This window comes from Notolepis coatsorum (genome assembly GCF_963971535.1).
Source record: "Notolepis coatsorum genome assembly, chromosome: 18".
Lineage (NCBI taxonomy): Eukaryota > Metazoa > Chordata > Actinopteri > Aulopiformes > Paralepididae > Notolepis > Notolepis coatsorum.
This window is the reverse complement of record NC_140182.1, coordinates 71,930,772-71,953,320: the sequence shown is the minus strand read 5'-3', so window position 1 is coordinate 71,953,320 and position 22,549 is coordinate 71,930,772. Positions and strand designations below refer to the sequence as shown.

At 48.8% G+C, this 22,549-nt stretch overlaps 1 protein-coding gene across 1 annotated transcript; it reads left to right on the top strand.

The window, feature by feature from the left end:
- Positions 1-940: 940 nt before the first annotated feature.
- LOC311245394 (leucine-rich repeat-containing protein 18-like) lies at positions 941-1,694 on the top strand (the record flags this gene model as incomplete). Its single annotated transcript, XM_084335237.1, has 2 exons — positions 941-1,501; positions 1,599-1,694. 2 exons carry the CDS (start codon positions 941-943, stop codon positions 1,692-1,694), a joined length of 657 nt encoding a protein of 218 aa, XP_084191363.1.
- Positions 1,695-22,549: the final 20,855 nt, after the last annotated feature.

Here is a 22,549-nt window from a genome sequence, read left to right as displayed (position 1 = left end):
TTTAAGAACCCTGACGAAGTTTGAATCCCAAAAACAGGCTTCGGGGACAGCCTTACCATACATATTAACACTATAACAACAGGATAGGGAAACAGGACCAGACAAAAAAGACAACTTGATGTCGTGGATAAAAAATAAAAAATAAGGGGCGGCCAAGTGGCGCAGTGGGCAAGGCGCTCGCCACCAACGCAGGAGATGCTGGGCTCGAGCCCAGCTCTTGGCGTTGCTACCAGCTTGGCTGGTCGTTCATACTAACACAATTGGCAGTGTTAGGGGTGGGAAAGCTGGTGGGTGGGGATCGGACGTTGTGGACAGCGACTCCTACAGGTCGGTTGGTGCGCCTGTACAGCAGAATCAGGAAGCAACGGGGGCAGCGTGAGCCTCCCACGCATTACTCCTTGCCGCTGAGAGATTGTTTCCCAGTATTAGCCTTAATTAGGGAGCCGTGCTCTTAAATACCCACACAGGCTACACTGGGTGAGCTGACAGGAGTGCAGACAAGACAAGACAAGACAAGACAAGACAAGACAAGACAAGACAAGACAAGACAAGACAAGACAAGACAAGACACGACACGACACGACACGTCACTCACTCACAGGCCTATTTTATGTGCTGTATTACTGTGTTGTAGCGTAGATTAGATAAATGATTGAAAATCACTCTCTCGATCCTCACAAGCGCAAGGCTGAAGGGAAATGTTTAACTAAAGCTGCCCTGTGTGTGTGTGTGTGTGTGTGTGTGTGTGTGTGTGTGTGTGTGTGTGTGTGTGTGTGTGTGTGTGTGTGTGTGTGTGTGTGTGTGTGTGTGTGTGTGTGTGTGTGTGTGTGTGTGTGTGTGTGTGTGTGTGTGTGTGTGTGTGTGTGTGTGTGTGTGTGTGTGTGTGTGTGTGTGTGTGTGTGTGTGTGTGTGTGTGTGTGTTCCTCTGTGCCGCAGCACCATGGCCAAGGGGAAGTTAGCCAGGGGGCCCAAATTGACTCTGAAGATGGCTAAGAATGCAGTGAGGGTCACAGCGGACGGGAGACACAGGCTGGTCCTCAGCAAAATGCGCCTCACCAACTTCCCCAAGTGTCTCCTCAAGTTAACCGACGTGAACGAGCTGGACCTCAGCTGCAACATGATCCAGAGTCTCCCGTACGACATCGGGAATCTCGTCGGGCTCAGCAAGCTGGATCTCCATAGCAACCAGCTGGAGGCCGTGCCCGAGTCCATCGGCCAGTTGGAGGCGTTGACCCACCTCAACCTCTCCAACAACCGCCTGACCTCGGCGGGTTTGCCCTCCACGCTGGGCTCCCTCAGCCTCCTGAGGACTCTGAACCTGGGGCTGAACCGGCTAGACGCCCTGCCTCAAACTATGGCGGGTCTGACCAGCATCCAGGAGCTGGGTCTGTTTGATAATCTTCTCACCGAGCTGCCCGATTGGGTGACGGCTCTGGGTGACATCATTAAGCTCAACATTACCCGCAACCCTCTGTCCAACCAGGGGGAGAGGTCGGAAACAGTAGAGGATATGTACCTGGTCCCTGAGAGCAGCCTGTGTAAGACCTGCCTTCAGAAGTGCAAGGAGAGGGAGGGGCAGATGAGGTGAAAATCGAAAGAGACGTTTCTCAGGACTGATCACACCCAACTCAGTGGCCATACTGACCCAGGATGCATGGCGGCTACGATCACTACCCAAACAGCTACCAAACTGACCCCGTCGAAGCCATTGGGACAATTGGAGATATTTCAACATAGAAACAAGGTAGGCGTGGCTGAGTGGCGCAGTGGGCAAGGCGCTCGCCACTAACGCAGGAGACACTGGTATCGAGCCCAGCTCTCGGCGTTGCTACCGTCTTGGCCGGCCGTCATACTAACACAATTGGCAGTGTTAGACGGTGGGAAAGCCGGTGGGTGGGGATTGGACGTTGTGGACAGCGACTCCTACAGGTCGGTTGAGTGACGCCGGTGCGGCGTAAACAGGAAGTAGCGGGGGTGGGAAAGCCGGTGGGTGGGGATTGGACGTTGTGGACAGCGACTCCCACAGGTCGGTTGGGTGACGCCGGTGCGGCGGAAACAGGAAGTAGCGGGGGCAGCGTGAGCCTCCCACGCGTTACTCCTCAAGTCAAGTCAAGTCAAGTCAAGAGTTTTATTTGTCATGGCATACAAGTATACAGTGAAATGCGGGGGGTCTTGCCCGCAACGATTGTGCATAGTACAGTAATAAATACAATAATAAGAATCCAAGGGATGAGAATGTGACATTTGTGCAATAATACAAGTCATAGAGTAAAGACATAGGTATATGTACATGAGTTTTTCATAAGCATGGTAAGACATGCTAGGTCCTGTGATAGTGCAATACACTGTTAGCTACGGATGGGGCACTGGGTCTTATGTACACTACTATACAATGCTATACTATACAATCTACAATTATACTATGTGTCCTTATGCTAGCTTGCTATCCATCTATTTACTATACAAGAACCACTCCTGTTCTTGTTTTTAAAGTGACCTTTCATTGTGTAAAGTGACCATAGCGTGAGCGTGTGCAGCATATGTGTGTGTGTGTTCATGTTAAAGTGACTGCTAGTGTGTGAGCGTGTACAGTGTGTGTGTGTTGTCTGTGTGCTCATGTGTGCTTGTGTGTGGAGAGTTCAGTGTTCAAGACTGATGGCCTAGGGGAAGAAGCTGAGCCGAAGTCTCTCTGTCCTAGTTGCTGGTGTTTGCAGGCGTTTGCCTGACCGCAGCAGCTTGAACAGGCTGTTGTTGGGGTGGTGAGGGTCTTTCATTATTCTGCAGGCTCTGGATTTGCACCTTTTGTTATATAAGACCTGCAGGGGTGGTAGTGCAATACCTGTAGTACGCTCCGCTGAGCGTACCACTCTGTAGGGCCTTCTTGTCCTGTGCCGTGCTGTTTCCATACCAGGCAGTGATGTTTCCAGTCAAGATGCTCTCTACAGCTCCGGAGCAGAAGGACTGGAGTATCTTCCCCAATACTCTGAACTTCCTTAACTGTCTCAGGTGGTAGAGGCGCTGCTTCGCCTTCTTTACGACTGAGTCTATGTGTGTTGTCCATGTCAGGTCCTCTGAGATGTGGAGCCCCAGGTACTTGAAGCTGCTCACCCTGTCCAAGGTAGCCCCGTTTATCCTCAGTGGTGTGTCCCCCCCCCCCCCCGCTGTGTTCTCCTAAAATCCATGATCAGCTCCTTGGTTTTACCAATGTTCAGGAGCAGGCTGTTGTCCTGGCACCGGCGTTCCAGTACCTCAACCTCCTCCCGGTAGGCCTTCTCGTCGTCAGAGATCAGCCCCGCCACTGAGAGTTCGAGCTGCTGCGGTGAAAAGATGCGACAGGCTGCCTCCTCGTGTACCGGAGGGGACACATGATGCAAGGCTTCTATCCTCACTACAGCCGACCAGTGGGAGGCATAGTCTAGCAACGTAAGAAAAATAAAGGAGAAAAAGTGGATAAAAAAACAACAACATAGAAACAACGTCATTTTAAACTCATTTTCAACAAAGAAATGTATACAACCCCTTTAATGTCCCTTTTTCCCTTCATTTCCTTAAAATGTATGATTAATGTTCATCAAACGTTTCCTCGTTTGGAGTGTAGAGTGTTCTTTGGTTATTTTCCTTTGTCCCAAGGTTTTTTTTTTTTTTTTTAATTAAGAAAGAGGGATAAAAAGGAAGTACAAGTAATTTTTTTTTTAAATAATAAAACACAAAATCCAATGAAATAAAGTTAAATAAAACTAAATAAAATGGGCATGCTAGCATCTGAACTGGGGGGGGTCTCTTCTCCTGTTTCACATCGGTAAGTATAGTTCTTAGGTTTCAACTAAAATCTGACCTTTCATGTTTCGTCCAAATCTGGTAGAATTTTAATTGTGTTACGGCAGCGGTGGCTGAGCCCAATAGCAGAACACACAGGGAGAGAGAAAATGGAGCGTTTTAGGTTTGCTTTAATTCCTTGGGTAGTAAGCAGACAGGACAACAATGTATATGCAGAAATGTGCGGCTTTGGGCGAGCAGGGGCGCTCGCTTGAGATTCCCAGCGACGTCCGAGCAGGCGGCGTATCAGGAGACTGCGCGAACCGGGAGTGATGGTCCTGGGCATAGAGTTTAGAGCAAGGCAGGCAAACAACGACAGAGCAGCAAGAGTGAGTACGTCCTCGTACCTAGGTTGATAGGATAACACTGCGACGAGGGACGACAGGATCCGTGGGTTGATATAGGGCCTGCTGATGAGGGAATCCCTCACAGCCGCGCTGATTGATGTCCGTCTGGCAGTGTGGGAATGCTGGGGTCGGATGCTGCCCATATAAGGGTGTGGAAGCAGGAGGGGAGAGAGAGGCCCTCGCCGTGATCATGACAGGACCCCCCCTCTACGGGCGCCTCCTGGTGACCCTCCAGGCTTGCCAGGATTGCCCCGATGGAAGTCCCGGACGAGAGCGGGATCCAGGATCAGCTGGCAGGAGACCCAGCTGCGCCCTGGGCTGTAGCCCCCCCAGTCCACCAGGTAGTGGAAGCCGCGACAACGCACTCCAGTAACTGCCGGACGGTGTAGGCAGGACGGTCGTCAATGATCAGCGGAGGGGGAGGTTCTGGAGCTGGAGGGGACAGAGGACTGGAGACTACCGGCTTCAACTGGGACACATGGAAAGAGGGATGAATGCGCATATGGGATGGCAGCTTGAGTCTGACGACTGAGGGGTTAATGACAGACAGAATTTCGTAGAGGCCAACAAAACGGGGGGTGAGTTTCTGGGAAATAGATTTTAGAGGAAGGTCCCGAGACGAGAGCCAAACCATCTGACCTGGTTGATAGTCGGGGTCCGGGGTCCGGTGGCGGTCGGCAAAGCGGTGATTCCGGTCAGCGGAGCGGAGCAGCACGGCCCTGGTGTCCTCCCATATCCTCCTGCAGCGGCGAAGGTGCGCCTGCACCGAGGGGACTGAGATCTCGTCATTCTGGGTAGGGAACAGTGGAGGCTGGTAGCCCAGAGAAGATTCGAAGGGAGACTGACCTGTGGCAGCAGAGGACAAGGAGTTGTGGGCGTACTCGATCCATGGCAGGAAGGCGCTCCAGCCAGAGGGGTCCCGGGTCGTGACGCAGCGGAGGGCGGACCCCAGGTCCTGGTTGGCCCGCTCAGACTGGCCATTGGTCTGCGGGTGGTATCCGGAGGAGAGGCTGACTGTGGCCCCCAGGGCTCGGCAGAAGGCCCTCCAGACCTGGGAGATGAACCGAGGCCCTCTGTCGAGACGATGTCCACCGGGATCCCGTGGAGGCGGAAGAGGTAAAGCACCATCAGGTCCGCAGTCTCTGAAGCAGAGGGAAGTTTGGGGAGAGCGACAAAGTGAACGGCCTTCGAGAACCGATCGACAATGGTGAGAATGACTGTGTTACCATGTGAGGGAGGCAGACCGGTGACGAAGTCCAGGGCGACGTGTGACCAGGGCCGGCCAGGAACAGGCAGAGGACGGAGGAGCCCGGCAGGCGGTCGGTGGGAAGCCTTCCCACGAGCACAGACGGTGCAGGCAAGGACGAAGGCGCGGGTGTCTTCCCTCATGGAGACCCACCAGAAGTGCCATTTCAGCAGGGACAGGGTACGGTCGACCCAAGGATGACAGGCAAACCGGGAGGCGTGGATCCACTGGAGCACCTGGGAGCGGACAAGGTCGGGGACAAAAAGCCGGTTAGGTGGGCCGTTACCTGGATCAGGCTGGGCGCGCTGGGCCTCTCGGACAACGGACTGGATCTCCCAGGTGGCGGAAGCCACCAAGCAGGAGGAGGGGAGGATGGTGTCAGGGTATGAGGGGCCCCCTTCCGGGACAAACTGCCGGGAGAGGGCGTCCGGCTTAATGTTCTTGGAGCCTGGCCTGTAGGTCAAGGTGAAATTGAACAGGCCGAAGAACAGCGCCCAGCGGGCCTGGTGGGAGTTCTGGATGTAGGCGAGGTTCTTATGGTCTGTCCAAACCAGGAAGGGGATCTCTGAACCCTCCAGCCAGTGCCTCCATTCCTCCAAGGCCAGCTTGACTGCCAGGAGCTCCAGGTTCCCAATATCATAGTTGACCTCCGCCGGGGTCAGGCGGCGAGAGAAGAAGGTGCAGGGGTGTAGTCTTTGGTCCAGAGCGGAGCGCTGGGAGAGGACCGCCCCCACCCCGGTACTCAAGGCGTCCACCTCCACCACAAACTGGCGGGACGTGTCCGGCTGGACGAGGATGGGCGCAGAGGTGAAGCGCCTACGCAGCTCGGAGAAGGCGGAGTCCACCTTAGCGGACCAGACGAAGGGCACGGAGGGCGAAGCGAGTTGGGTGAGGGGTGCAGCGACCCGGCTGTAGTCCCTGATGAAACGCAGATAAAAGTTCGCAAATCCCAGGAAGCGTTGGAGCTGCTTGACGTTGGTGGGTCTGGGCCAGTCCAATACTGCCTTGATTTTCTCTGGGTCCGCCCAGATCTGGCCGTCCGCTATTATGTAGCCGAGGAACCCGATGGAGGAGACGTGGAACTTACACTTCTCCGCCTTGACGAACAACTTGTTCTCCAGCAGGCGTTGGAGGACCCCGGCGGACATGCTGGACGTGCTCTTCCATAGAGCGGGAAAAAATCAGAATGTCATCCAAATAAACAACAAAAACAGAGCGGTTAAGGACATCACGGAGAACGCCATTGACAAGGGCCTGGAAGACAGCAGGAGCGTTGGTCAACCCAAAGGGCATTACCTTGTACTTGAAGTGACAGAGCGGTGTCTTAAAGGCTGTCTTCCATTCGTCCCCCTCCCGGACACGGACGAGGCATTCCTGAGGTCCAGCTTCGTAAAAATGGTGGCACCTTGCAGGGGTTCAAAAGCAGAGTTAATTAACGGCAGGGGGTACTTGTTCTTGACCGTGATGTTGTTGAGGCCACGGTAGTCAATACAAGGGCGAAGAGAACCATCCTTCTTGGAAACGAAAAAGCAACCAGCGCCGACAGGAAAGGAGGAGGGGGTGATAATGCCCGAGGCCAGGGACTCGTGGACGTATTTCTCCATGGACTCCCTCTCCGGGCGCGAGAGATTGAACAGGTGGCTAGCGGGGAGTGGGGCTCCCGGGAGCAGGTCAATGGCACAGTCGTACAGGCGATGGGGTGGCAAGGAGAGAGCATGCTGTTTACTAAAAACAGCCTCTAGATCATGATAAACTGGAGGGATAGCGGAAAGGTCAATGGGTTCGTTGGGAACGTGAGAATCAGCAACCTCCAGTGGTGGCCGAGCAGACTAGTCAGGTAGCGTGACAGTGGGTGCTCCAGCTCACAACCGAGCCAGTTGGCCAGTTTATCACTGGGTTGTGTAACTTCAACCAGGGCATGCCGAGTACAATAGGATTATGGGGGGAACTAGTGACCTGAAAACGAATAACCTTGTTGTGATTCCCTGAGAGCAGGTGTCGCTAGTCTTTTGCATGTCAGCGACGTATGCAGGGAACGAATTGCAGAGAGGAGACTGACTGAAGTGGAGAGCTGTTGCCCATTCTATTTTTTTTTTAATCTTTTTTCCCCCCTCCTTTTTCCGATTTTTTCTCCCATCCCACTGTTAGTCGTTATGCCAATTCCCAACCCCCTTCCTGGTTGTTGCGCACCCCCCCCCTACTGTTGGTCCGGGAGGCCGGAGACTATCACATGCTTTCCTCCGACACATGTGCAGCCAGCTGGCAGCCAGCCTGGCAGCGCAGACTCTCACTGGGAGAGTGTAACGTGTGGAAGGTCACACTACCTCTCTCCAGATCCTTCCCTCGCTGTGCAGGCGCCCCGACCGAACTGTAGGAGTCGCTGTTTACAACGACCAGGACCCACCCACCAGCTTTCCCACCCCTAATACTGCCTATTGTGTTAGTATGAGACACCAGCCAAGGTTTGTAGCAACGCAGAGATGGGCTCGAACCCAGCGTCTCCTGCGTTGGTGGCGAGTGCCTTGCCCACTACACCACCTAGCCGCCCCGCTGTTGCCCATTCTAACGCAGGACCCTTGAGCAGACCCGACAGGTAAGCGATTTTAGACTTCTCACTTCGGTAGGTGTGGGGCTGTTGTCCGAATACTAATGCTATCTAGGTCGTCCTCGGACGGGCCCTCCATCGGTGCTTCCAGTCATCCCGATCCTCCATGCATCTGGCTAGCTCGCCGGTGCTTTCTGTTCCCACATCTCTCCTGAGTACGTCCACATAGGTTAACGTGGGACGTCCTCGTGATCGATGCCCGTGTGTTGGTTCCCACAGTACAAGTTTGCTGGTTGACATCTCATGGTGTCTCTGGCAGTGACCTGCCAGCCTCATTCTCCTGACTGCCACTTTATCGCTCACCTTTAGCACCCCCCCATACAAGTTTGCATTAGTGACATGCTCATCCCTGTTGATGTTGAGCACCACACGCATCATTCTGGTGTAGCACCCATCCAAGGACTTCTGCAGGGTGGGCTTCAAGGTCCAGCATTCACTGCCATACAAAAGGACAGACTCAACTGTTGCATGAAAGAAGTTGAGCTTGATTTGACGGGGGAGGTTGGATTTCCACACACTGGTCATGCCGTTCAGAGCCCTCCACGCAAGTGCCTTCCTCACTTTAAGGTCTTGCTCGGACGAGTTGACCCACAAGCCCAGGTACTTGAAATCCCTGACTTCCTTTAGAGCAGAGCCTCCTGTTGTCCTTAGAGGTGGATGGTCCGGGAGGATGTTATACATTATGACCTCGGTTTTCTTGGCATTTAGCCTAAGGCCAACCTTGGCGCACTCCGTCTCCACTCTGCACAGGAGTTCCTGTGCCTGCTCCACCTGGTCAGAGAGCAGGCTGATGTCGTCCGCATAGTCAAGGTCTGTTAGGACTATGGCGGGGTGTCGTCTCGATCTCCTTGGGGTTATTGTGAGACCAAGTTCCTGCTCCCGTCCATTGATGGCCTTCCTGAGCGCATAGTCGAGGACTATGACGAAAAGGAAGGGGGCAAGGGTGTCCCCTTGCATCACTCCAGCCAGGATGTCAAATTCTTCACTGTTGCCGTCTGGGGTTACCACCTTGGCCCTTGTACCCGTGTATGCATGGTCCCTATGGCCTGGAGTAGATTGGGAGGGACTCCGTAGGCCTTGAGTATCCTCATCATCACGGCTCTGTGTATCGAGTCAAAAGCCTTTTGCACATTGGAAAATAAAGGCGCGACACTTTGAGACGTCCCCGTCGTAGCGTTCTGGTGCGGGGATATGGGGCTCTCTACAGAGGCGGTACTGGTGGGTCGGGGTCCAAACCCCGTGAGGATGTCTGGGTTGGTTGGGCTGCAATGTATGCGGTAAACTGACTACATAGTTCGTCTTGCTCCGCGGAGCGGACAGTGAGTGCGTGGATAAGGGCATAGAGCTCCGTGAGTGAGTGGGTATGTTGGTTTACCAGTCCGGTTTGACCGTTGAGGATGGTCCGGGTCTTCCTCCATTCTCTGGCGTCCTGTGGTGCTGGGCTCGTTTGTGGTCACAGTGTTCTGTTAGGGCAGCGGTGGCTGAGCCCAATAGCAGAACACAGGGAGAGAGAGAATGGAGCGTTTTAGGTTTGCTTTAATTCCTTGGGTACCATGCAGACAGGACAACAATGTATATGCAGAAATGTGCAGCTTTGGGCAAGCAGGGGCGCTCGCTTGAGATTCCCAGTGACGTCCGAGCGGGCGGCATATCAGGAGACGGCGCGAGCCGGGAGTGATGGTCCTGGGCATAGGGAGAACAGAGTTTAGAGCAAGGCAGGCAAACAACGACAGAGCAGCAAGAGTGAGTACGTCCTCGTACCTAGGTTGATAGGATAACACTGCGACGAGGGACGACAGGATCCGTGGGTTTATATAGAGCCTGCTGATGAGGGAATCCCTCACAGCCGCGCTGATTGATGTCCGTCTGGCAGCGTGGGAATGCTGGGGTCGGATGCTGCCCATATAAGGGTGTGGAAGCAGGAGGGGAGAGAGAGGCCCTCGCCGTGATTATGACTAATTGAAAATGACATCTTTTCCATTATGTATATATCATGAATTACATCTATCCAATCGTCTATTGTGGGTGTCTCTGGTTTTAACCATCTTCTCGTGATAGCTTTCTTGCTTGCTATCAAAAGCATCCTGATCAATTTATTATCATTGAAATCCCATTTATCAAAGGAAGTGTTTCCTAGGTATAAGGTGTCGAAATCAAAGGGGATGTCAGTCTCAAAAATGGCTTCTAGATTCCTGTGAATCTCTTGCAAATATGGTGTCAGAGTCTGGCATTCCCAGAATATATGTAAATGATTAGCTTCGTTCAATCCACAGGATCTCCAGCATCCCACCCTGGACCCCTGATGTAGTTTCTGTCGTGGAGTGATAAAGAACCTTACTAGGTTCTTCCATCCGAATTCCCTCCAGTTATTGGAGCATGTTGTTTCCCATTGTTGTATACATAATCGATCCCAAACATCCCCTGAGATTTACATATTACATTCCTTCTCCCATTTCTCCTTTATATACATTGTGTTAGTTGAGTTCAATCTGGCCTGACAGAGTCCACCGTATATTCGAGAGACAATCTTTTGATGACTTTGATGATCTGCATGCTGATGTAAACACTTCCATAATTACTGATTCTCCCATTTCTATTTCTCTCCCAAAATTTTTATTAAAATAGTGTCGTACCTGAAGGTACCTAAAGAAATAGTTTTGTTCTAGTCCGTGTATTCTCTGTAGAGATTCAAAGCTCTGGAACACCCCTTTGTGGACGAATGAGTAATGAGTAATTTGTAAGACCTTTCTTTATCCACCCTTTAAATCTTCCGTCGGTTTTGTTGGGAGGGAAGTCTGAATCGTATGCACACCATCTCAGCATTCTGAGGGGTCCCCTCACTCCACACAGCTTTATCGTGTCTTGCCAAATTCTCAGTGCAACATTAATCCAGGGGTTGTTTTTCTTTGTCATGTTGTCTATTAATTCGCTGTCTGCCACTATTGCTGCTAGTTGGACCCCTTCTGCTATTTCACATTCAATTTCCGTCCATCTTGCTAAGTACGATGGAGCACACCAGCATACTATTGGCCTCAGTTGGGCTGTGTAATAATAGTCCCGTAGGCAGGGCAGGTGTATTCCCCCCTTTTCTTTTCTTATCTGTAGTGTTTTATATCTGATTCTGGGTTTTTTCCCTTGCCATATGTATCTTGATATTAATCTATCCCACTCCAAGAATTGTTTAGTGGGTATCTCCACTGGGAGGGTCTGGAACAGGTATAACAATCTCGGAAGGATGTTCATCTTAATTGAGTCCACCCTGGAGCTTAGACTTAAGAAAGGGATAAGGCTGGCTCCATCTTAATATATCTGACTTTAGTTTTACATTCAAGGGTCCGTAGTTGAGATCAAATAACCTCGAGACATCTCTTGGCAGGTTAACTCCCAAGTAATTTAATGAGTATACTTCCCATTTCAGTTTGTATTTCCCTCTAATATGGTTGGGGGGGGTTGTAGTTAAACGTAACTATTTGAGTCTTCTGGATATTTAATTTATAGCCTGAAAGTGTCCCATATTCTTCTAGTAAGTTCATTCGTTTTGGAATTGTCTGTGTGGGTTGGGTTAGGTACACCATGACATCATCAGCAAAAACACTGAGGCTGCGGTTATATTAGGGCCATTTAATTTAGTTTCATTTCGCTTTTAAGAACGCTGCGTATTGGCAGGCAAGTTAGAGTTAAGTTAGACGTTGTTTTGTCTCGTCTACTATATACATGTAGTACAATGCCAAAGCAGTAGGTGGCGATGTAGGGCTCGAACCCAGTGTCTCCTGCATTGGTGGCGAGTGCCTTGCCCACTACACCACCTAGCCGCCCCGCTGTTGCCCATTCTAACGCAGGACCCTTGAGCAGACCCGACAGGTAAGCGATTTTAGACTTCTCACTTCGGTAGGTGTGGGGCTGTTGTCCGAATACTAATGCACATTGGAAAATAAAGGCGCGACACTTTGAGACGTCCCCGTCGTAGCGTTCTGGTGCGGGGATATGGGGCTCTCTACAGAGGCGGTACTGGTGGGTCGGGGTCCAAACCCCGTGAGGATGTCTGGGTTGGTTGGGCTGCAATGTATGCGGTAAACTGACTACATAGTTCGTCTTGCTCCGCGGAGCGGACGGTGAGTGCGTGGATAAGGGCATAGAGCTCCGTGAGTGAGTGGGTATGTTGGTTTACCAGTCCGGTTTGACCGTTGAGGATGGTCCGGGTCTTCCTCCATTCTCTGGCGTCCTGTGGTGCTGGGCTCGTTTGTGGTCACAGTGTTCTGTTACGGCAGCGGTGGCTGAGCCCAATAGCAGAACACACAGGGAGAGAGAGAATGGAGCGTTTTAGGTTTGCTTTAATTCCTTGGGTACCATGCAGACAGGACAACAATGTATATGCAGAAATGTGCGGCTTTGGGCGAGCAGGGGCGCTCGCTTGAGATTCCCAGTGACGTCCGAGCGGGCGGCATATCAGGAGACGGCGCGAGCCGGGAGTGATGGTCCTGGGCATAGGGAGAACAGAGTTTAGAGCAAGGCAGGCAAACAACGACAGAGCAGCAAGAGTGAGTACGTCCTCGTACCTAGGTTGATAGGATAACACTGCAACAAGGGACGACAGGATCCGTGGGTTGATATAGGGCCTGCTGATGAGGGAATCCCTCACAGCCGCGCTGATTGATGTCCGTCTGGCAGCGTGGGAATGCTGGGGTCGGATGCTGCCCATATAAGGGTGTGGAAGCAGGAGGGGAGAGAGGCCCTCGCCGTGATTATGACTAATTGAAAATGACATATTTTCCATTATGTATATATCATGAATTACATCTATCCAATCGTCTATTGTGGGTGTATCTGGTTTTAACCATCTTCTCGTGATAGCTTTCTTCATCATCATCATTAGGTGGCTTCTTCGTTCCGAAGGTTGCCTATCACTCTCCAACCCATTCTGTCCCCACTTCTTCTCTCCAACTCTGTGACTCCGCCTCTCACTCCACTCCAATCACAGACGTCGTCTACCCAGCCTCTTGGTCTTCCACTTCCTCTCTTTCCATCCACCTTCCCCATCACCACCTTCTTGAACATCTCCCCGCTGGATCCTCTCAGAACATGCCCGCACAACTCCATCTTTCTCTTTTTCAACCTCTCCAGCAGCTGTCCTCCTTGCATATCCGCTCTTCTCAGTACCTCCTCATTCTTGATCTTATCCTTCCATGTTATCTTCAGCATCTTCCTCGGTGTCCACATTTCAAAAGAGTCTATCATCCTCTTTGCCTCTTCATTCAGCGTCCATGCTTCTGCTCCGTATCAAAAGCATCCTGATCAATTTCTTATCATTGAAATCCCATTTATCAAAGGAAGTGTTTCCTAGGTATAAGGTGTCGAAATCAAAGGGGATGTCAGTCTCAAAAATGGCTTCTAGGTTCCTGTGAATCTCTTGCCAATATGGTGTCAGAGTCTGGCATTCCCAGAATATATGTAAATGATTAGCTTCGTTCAATCCACAGGATCTCCAGCATCCCACCCTGGACCCCTGATGTAGTTTCTGTCGTGGAGTGATAAAGAACCTTACTAGGTTCTTCCATCCGAATTCCCTCCAGTTATTGGAGCATGTTGTTTCCCATTGTTGTATACATAATCGATCCCAAACATCCGCAGAGATTTACATATTACATCCCTTCTCCCATTTCTCCTTTATATACATTGTGTTAGTTGAGTTCAATCTGGCCTGACAGAGTCCACCGTATATTCGAGAGACGATCTTTTGATGACTTTGATGATCTGCATGCTGATGTAAACACTTCCATAATTACTGATTCTGCCATTTCTATTTCTCCCCCAAAATTTGTATTAAAATAGTGTCGTACCTGAAGGTACCTAAAGAAATTGTTTTGTTCTAGTCCGTGTATTCTCTGTAGAGATTCAAAGCTCTGGAACACCCCTTTGTGGATGAATGAGTAATGAGTAATTTGTAAGACCTTTCTTTATCCACCCTTTAAATCTTCCGTCGGTTTTGTTGGGAGGGAAGTCTGAATCGTATGCACACCATCTCAGCATTCTGAGGGGTCCCCTCACTCCACACAGCTTTATCGTGTCTTGCCAAATTCTCAGTGCAACATTAATCCAGGGGTTGTTTTTCTTTGTCATGTTGTCTATTAATTCGCTGTCTGCCACTATTGCTGCTAGTTGGACCCCTTCTGCTATTTCACATTCAATTTCCGTCCATCTTGCTAAGTACGATGGAGCACACCAGCATACTGTTGGCCTCAGTTGGGCTGTGTAATAATAGTCCCGTAGGCAGGGCAGGTGTATTCCCCCCTTTTCTTTTCTTATCTGTAGTGTTTTATATCTGATTCTGGGTTTTTTCCCTTGCCATATGTATCTTTATATTAATCTATCCCACTCCAAGAATTGTTTAGTGGGTATCTCCACTGGGAGGGTCTGGAACAGGTATAACAATCTCGGTAGGATGTTCATCTTAATTGAGTCCACCCTGGAGCTTAGACTTAAGAAAGGGATAAGGCTGGCTCCATCTTAATATATCTGACTTTAGTTTTACATTCAAGGGTCCGTAGTTGAGATCAAATAACCTCGAGACATCTCTTGGCAGGTTAACTCCCAAGTAATTTAATGAGTATACTTCCCATTTCAGTTTGTATTTCCCTCTAATATGGTTGGGGGGGTTGTAGTTAAACGTAACTATTTGAGTCTTCTGGATATTTAATTTATAGCCTGAAAGTGTCCCATATTCTTCTAGTAAGTTCATTCGTTTTGGAATTGTCTGTGTGGGTTGGGTTAGGTACACCATGACATCATCAGCAAAAACACTGAGGCTGCGGTTACATTAGGGCCATTTAATTTAGTTTCATTTCGCTTTTAAGAACGCTGCGTATTGGCAGGCAAGTTAGAGTTAAGTTAGACGTTGTTTTGTCTCGTCTACTATATACATGTAGTACAATGCCAAAGCAGTAGGTGGCGATGTAGGGCTCGAACCCAGCGTCTCCTGCGTTGGTGGCGAGTGCCTTGCCCACTACACCACCTAGCCGCCCCGCTGTTGCCCATTCTAACGCAGGACCCTTGAGCAGACCCGACAGGTAAGCGATTTTAGACTTCTCACTTCGGTAGGTGTGGGGCTGTTGTCCGAATACTAATGCACATTGGAAAATAAAGGCGCGACACTTTGAGACGTCCCCATCGTAGCGTTCTGGTGCGGGGATATGGGGCTCTCTACAGAGGCGGTACTGGTGGGTCGGGGTCCAAACCCTGTGAGGATGTCTGGGTTGGTTGGGCTGCAATGTATGCGGTAAACTGACTACATAGTTCGTCTTGCTCCGCGGAGCGGACGGTGAGTGCGTGGATAAGGGCATAGAGCTCCGTGAGTGAGTGGGTATGTTGGTTTACCAGTCCGGTTTGACCGTTGAGGATGGTCCGGGTCTTCCTCCATTCTCTGGCGTCCTGTGGTGCTGGGCTCGTTTGTGGTCACAGTGTTCTGTTACGGCAGCGGTGGCTGAGCCCAATAGCAGAACACAGGGAGAGAGAGAATGGAGCGTTTTAGGTTTGCTTTAATTCCTTGGGTACCATGCAGACAGGACAACAATGTATATGCAGAAATGTGCGGCTTTGGGCAAGCAGGGGCGCTCGCTTGAGATTCCCAGTGACGTCCGAGCGGGCGGCATATCAGGAGACGGCGCGAGCCGGGAGTGATGGTCCTGGGCATAGGGAGAACAGAGTTTAGAGCAAGGCAGGCAAACAACGACAGAGCAGCAAGAGTGAGTACGTCCTCGTACCTAGGTTGATAGGATAACACTGCGACGAGGGACGACAGGATCCGTGGGTTTATATAGGGCCTGCTGATGAGGGAATCCCTCACAGCCGCGCTGATTGATGTCCGTCTGGCAGCGTGGGAATGCTGGGGTCGGATGCTGCCCATATAACGGTGTGGAAGCAGGAGGGGAGAGAGAGGCCCTCGCCGTGATTATGACTAATTGAAAATGACATCTTTTCCATTATGTATATATCATGAATTACATCTATCCAATCGTCTATTGTGGGTGTCTCTGGTTTTAACCATCTTCTCGTGATAGCTTTCTTGCTTGCTATCAAAAGCATCCTGATCAATTTCTTATCATTGAAATCCCATTTATCAAAGGAAGTGTTTCCTAGGTATAAGGTGTCGAAATCAAAGGGGATGTCAGTCTCAAAAATGGCTTCTAGGTTCCTGTGAATCTCTTGCAAATATGGTGTCAGAGTCTGGCATTCCCAGAATATATGTAAATGATTAGCTTCGTTCAATCCACAGGATCTCCAGCATCCCACCCTGGACCCCTGATGTAGTTTCTGTCGTGGAGTGATAAAGAACCTTACTAGGTTCTTCCATCCGAATTCCCTCCAGTTATTGGAGCATGTTGTTTCCCATTGTTGTATACATAATCGATCCCAAACATCCCCTGAGATTTACATATTACATTCCTTCTCCCATTTCTCCTTTATATACATTGTGTTAGTTGAGTTCAATCTGGCCTGACAGAGTCCACCGTATATTCGAGAGACGATCTTTTGATGACTTTGATGATCTGCATGCTGATGTAAACACTTCCATAATTACTGATTCTCCCATTTCTATTTCTCTCCCAAAATTTGTATTAAAATAGTGTCGTACCTGAAGGTACCTAAAGAAATTGTTTTGTTCTAGTCCGTGTATTCTCTGTAGAGATTCAAAGCTCTGGAACACCCCTTTGTGGACGAATGAGTAATGAGTAATTTGTAAGACCTTTCTTTATCCACCCTTTAAATCTTCCGTCGGTTTTGTTGGGAGGGAAGTCTGAATCGTATGCACACCATCTCAGCATTCTGAGGGGTCCCCTCACTCCACACAGCTTTATCGTGTCTTGCCAAATTCTCAGTGCAACATTAATCCAGGGGTTGTTTTTCTTTGTCATGTTGTCTATTAATTCGCTGTCTGCCACTATTGCTGCTAGTTGGACCCCTTCTGCTATTTCACATTCAATTTCCTTCCATCTTGCTAAGTACGATGGAGCACACCAGCATACTATTGGCCTCAGTTGGGCTATGTAATAATAGTCCCGTAGGCAGGGCAGGCGTATTCCCCCTTTTCTTTTCTTATCTGTAGTGTTTTATATCTGATTCTGGGTTTTTACCCTTGCCATAGGTATCTTGATATTAATCTATCCCACTCCAAGAATTGTTTAGTGGGTATCTCCACTGGGAGGGTCTGGAACAGGTATAACAATCTCGGTAGGATGTTCATCTTAATTGAGTCCACCCTGGAGCTTAGACTTAAGAAAGGGATAAGGCTGGCTCCATCTTAATATATCTGACTTTAGTTTTACATTCAAGGGTCCGTAGTTGAGATCAAATAACCTCGAGACATCTCTTGGCAGGTTAACTCCCAAGTAATTTAATGAGTATACTTCCCATTTCAGTTTGTATTTCCCTCTAATATGGTTGGGGGGGTTGTAGTTAAACATAACTATTTGAGTCTTCTGGATATTTAATTTATAGCCTGAAAGTGTCCCATATTCAAGTTCAAGTTCAAGTTCAAGTTCAAGTTTCTTTATTAGTTGACATGCGTAGATTCTTCTAGTAAGTTCATTCGTTTTGGAATTGTCTGTGTGGGTTGGGTTAGGTACACCATGACATCATCAGCAAAAACACTGAGGCTGCGGTTACATTAGGGCCATTTAATTTCGTTTCATTTCGCTTTTAAGAACGCTGCGTATTGGCAGGCAAGTTAGAGTTAAGTTAGACGTTGTTTTGTCTCGTCTACTATATACATGTAGTACAATGCCAAAGCAGTAGGTGGCGATGTAGTTCAAACATGAAGGCCATTTTCAACCAATCAGAAAGGTTGAACGAGTCACTCCACATCCTGCTCAAAATCTCAGAAAGCCACCATCTTTATACCTCACATGAGCCATTTAGCAACAGCATTTATTTTTCAGCAAGAAATAAAGTGCAATAAACAAAAACGGATACATTCACTGTGTGTTCTGCCTCATTTGTTGATGATTTGTTGTTGAAACAAAACTAACATCAACACAATTGACCACCAAGAGCGGAGTTTAGTCTCACAAAAATATCGCCGATTTTGTTAGCTTACGTGCTAACGTGATTGGGATATGCCATTATAACAGTATAGCATTGTGGCTAGCAGCGTAGTAACGTTAATGCTAGCAGAATTAATGGATGTAAACGTTATTTAACAGATTGCAGAATGGGTACAATACAATACGGCTCAATACAAACAATTGTTAAGGGAATGCAGACTGTTGTAGCTTGGACTGGGTTCCTTATAACAATAACTTGACAACACATGATCTTAGTTTAGCCGCAGCTACAGGCAATCTGAGGAGGACGCAGCAGATATCCTGTATAGGTCCAGCCAGGGGAGAATTTGGCGTCGGTGTTTACTACAGCGCAGACCCGGCGCCATGGGCGGGCATTAGGGGGCCGGGCCCGCCCACTGAGTCAGCTGTGCCCACCCTGGTAAAATCTTTTCTTTTTCTTTTTCTTTTTTTTTTGGTCAATCAAAGTCGACTACCCAAATCCTTAGTCGGGGACAGCCCTAGTGGGCACTGATGTCAACAACAACACTACTGAAGCTAGCACGGCACTCTGTGAGAATTCGTTTTCTACCCTCAAGAACGTCTTTACAGAACATCGCCTTAGTATGCTTCATCGACGCAAGGCCAATTTAATTCAGTTGGCATTTGAGAAGGACTTAACAAAAAAGGGCAGTGTTTTAAGATGATTTCACTCTGTCCCCAAATGCCGCTTGCCGCTCTACTAATGATGGTCAGTAGCCTGTGGAGGAATTTTGTTTGCTTTTTTATGCACCTTATTTATTTTTTATTTTTTTTAACTTTATTTTTTAGCGTTTATCGCTTTCCTGGTCAAGCATGACCGACAGTTGCAGGGTGAAACGGGAGAGAGAGCAGGGGGAGACATTCGGCAAATGACGGCGGGTCCGGGAATCGAACTCGGAGTCAACCAGATCCGTGACGCAGCACGGAGTCCCGCGCGAGCGCGGTAACATGGTGTGCTACTGGAGCACCCTGCACCTTATTTTTGTCAGTTCAGTTCAGTTTGTCAGTGAATTCAGAAGTGTTGAATAAATGGAGACTTTTCAAAGATATAGAATAGAATATAAATGTATTATCCTGAGGGAAATTTGACACTGCAAATCACTCAACATTAAACATTAGACAGAACAAGTCACGAATAAGAATAACAAAACAAATGGCCTAAGAATAGAATAAAATGAAATAGAATAAAAGATACAGTAAATAAATACAGTAAAAATATACTGAAGTCTACAGTAGGTGTACTATTGCACAGTGCTGTTTAAAAAGTAAGAGTCCAGGAAGATGGTAACTGTCACTCTGTGCTCAGTGATGCAGTGAGGCACAGTGATGCATTGTATAGTCTGATGGCTGTTGGAATGAAGGACTTCCTGTGCCATTCAGTGCTGCATTTAGGTAGTGTGAGCCTATAACATGCTCCTCCTGTCAGCCAAGTCTGTGTATAGTGGGTGGGAGGGGTTTTCCCTGATGGCCTGGAGCTTAGCAAGGTTCCTCCTCTCCGCCACCCTCGCTAGAGTCCAGCTCCACCCCAGCCACGCTACTGGCCTTCCTGACCATCTTATCCAGCCTGTTTGTGTCCCCTGCTCTCAGTCCGCTGCCCCAGCAGGTCTGTTATATATATATATCCGTTCAGTCTGTTTTTGTATAAGTGAATGTTCTTAAGAGAGAGAGAAATTAACTTTTTCAATTGCCTCTCTGCTGTTTAGTTCAGCACCGCGGGCAGCGCTAAGCAAGCCACAGCGCCGCTGTCCCAGCTGAAACGTATAAAAGGGAACCTGTGTTGAAAAACCATTGTGCCCCCCCGAGAATATTTTATGCCCCCCCCCACTAATTTGTTTCTGCAGCCTGGTCTGCTACTGCGGATGGGCGTTGGGCAAGAAACGGCTCCGTATCCGGCTCGCGCAAATTACATGGCACCATTGTCGGCGAGTTTCGGCGAGTTTCCAAAACGAAAACACCCTTTCAGCGTTGCCACTAGGAAAACGCGTTTTCCTGCCAAAACTGCGTTTATTTTTTACTTGGACATGCAACCGTAATCATTAGAAAATACAACGTTGCTGTTTTACCCCAGTGTAACCATGGCTTTATGTTGTACAGTGTCCCCCACCCACTCCTCCTACCCAACCCAACCACCTCCAATGAGGAATTTGACCAGAATTGATCTTGGGTGAGCATCTGCTGGCGGCTGTGGCCCGGTGGGCTCTTTCTATCTGTAGACTTGTTGTTTCGGGGATGTCGAGGCTCTCTCGTAATCGTTTTTCCACAAACACAATCATGGACAGGGAGTTCTTTTCTGCCCCCTCGTGGATTCCATATATCCGGATATTGTCTCGCCTGGCACGGCCCTCCAGGTCTGTTAGCTTGTCCTCCATTCTAGCTTGTAGCTTTAGCATCTCCGTCATGATATCTTCCATGTTCTGAATACTCTCCTCTACTTTCATATTTCGCCCCTCCGCCTCGTCCAGTCTTGTGTTTGCTTTTAATTCCTCTTTGATATCGTCAAGTTGTTTCTTGTTGTCTCTTCTAAAGTCTCAGTTCTCAGAGTATCATACCCCAGTCTGCTGCGTCATCCTCGTTGCTATCATAGCTATCCTTAGCCGGGGAGCAGCTTCGACTTTGTTTGTTTTCATTTTGCAACTTTTGCTGTGCTTTGTTTCTTTTCTCTTTTCATTTCTGCCCTCTTTATTTAGTTCTTTAACTTTTCTTTTGGGTAAAAATTTCGCCGTTGAGGGACTTTTAGTCAGTTTTTGAACGGGAGCTCCCTCCCCACACCGCCATCCTGTCTGTGTGAATGAATGAAAACTTTATACACACAATTGTTAAGGGGATGCAGACCAGAGAAAGACGTTTGTCTTGTTTACATCAGGGTCCCCCATTTTCAATTCATAGTGACATTTACATACGGTGGGGAGGAGACTGTACATTAGGAGGGGGTGGGTGGGTGGGAGAGAAATATACATACGGTGGGGAGAGAATATATACATATGGTGGGGAGGAGACTGTATTAGGAGGGGGTGGGGGTGGGGGGGTTTGGACATTTACGGTGGCCAGTTTAGAATTGCAGCCTCCCGTAGGTGCTCTTTAAGAGCGGTTTTGAATGTGGGTAGGGATTCACATTCCTTTACAGCTTTGGGTACAGTAGGGTGTTCCACATTGATGTGGCATAATTGCGAAACCTGTTTAGTCCCTTGTTTGAGCCGAATCTGGGTTTAACATGATTTGTTGAGCTCCCTCTGGTGTTGTGGTCGTGGTATTCACTGACCTCACTGATTCACTGGTGTCTAAACCGGAAGTCTATATGCATGTATTTTATACTTATTTTATGTCTGCACTTCTTTGTAAATGTTGTGCTCATTTTATGCCAATTTTGTATGCCTGTCTTTTTTGCTGCTGTGAGGCACTTTGAGCTGCAATTCCTGTATGAAAGGTGCTATACAAATACAAATGTATTATTATTATTATGATTACTATGTTGGATGAGGGAGTGGCCAAACTGATGCATCACAGAGTGGAGGGAAACTGCTGTCTTTTGTTTTATTGTGTTAGAACCTAATGTAACCATGTGTAACCATCTGTAGCCAATGATTCTGGTTAATGGTAGCTCTGCCTACCTAAACTTGAAAATGTTTCCTTGTTTCTATTGGCTAAATATATGGTGAGTTATGGTCAGTTCCAAAAAGCACCAAAGCGGCTTCTACTTCCTGTCCGTAAAAACCGATACAAATCTGGCATCAGCCTCGTCCAACAGACAAAGACAATCCTTGTTGAAAAATCCGCCTTCAGTGGAGACGTGGTCTCTGGAGGAACACCAGGAGACTGAAAGTCCATTTCTCATGAAGACCTCCAGAGCATTGTCCTGAGGGAGGGTCAGAGCAGAAGAGCAACACGCTGACCTTCCAATAACACAGACAGTGTTTCCATGCAGGTTAATATTCTTGATACTATAGACACTACTCCATTAAGGTCTTAGACAGGCTCAAGTGTTTCCATGCAGGTTAATATCCTGATTGTATGTAAATGGACTGCATTTATATAGCGCTTTTTAGCCAAATCGCTTTACAATTGATTCCTCACATTCACCCATTCACTCACACATTCACACACCGATGGCGACCATGCAAGGTGCCGACCTGCTCACCGGGAGCAGTCATGTATGCAGGGGCGTAGCTGGGGGGGGGGGGGTAGCCTAGGATGATTCCAAGGGCCCAGCACTGGGGGGGGGGGCCCAACATTTTTTTTTTTTTTTTTACTAGACATCACTCAGGTGTATTATTGATGCTCTCATTGATACTATGTTTGTTTCTGAAGTGTGTGTGTGTGTGTGTGTGTGTGTGTGTGTGTGTGTGTGTGTGTGTGTGTGTGTGTGTGTGTGTGTGTGTGTGTGTGTGTGTGTGTGTGTGTGTGTGTGTGTGTGTAGACTATTGCATTGGTCCATTCATTGAAGATGAACGCAATGCGACAT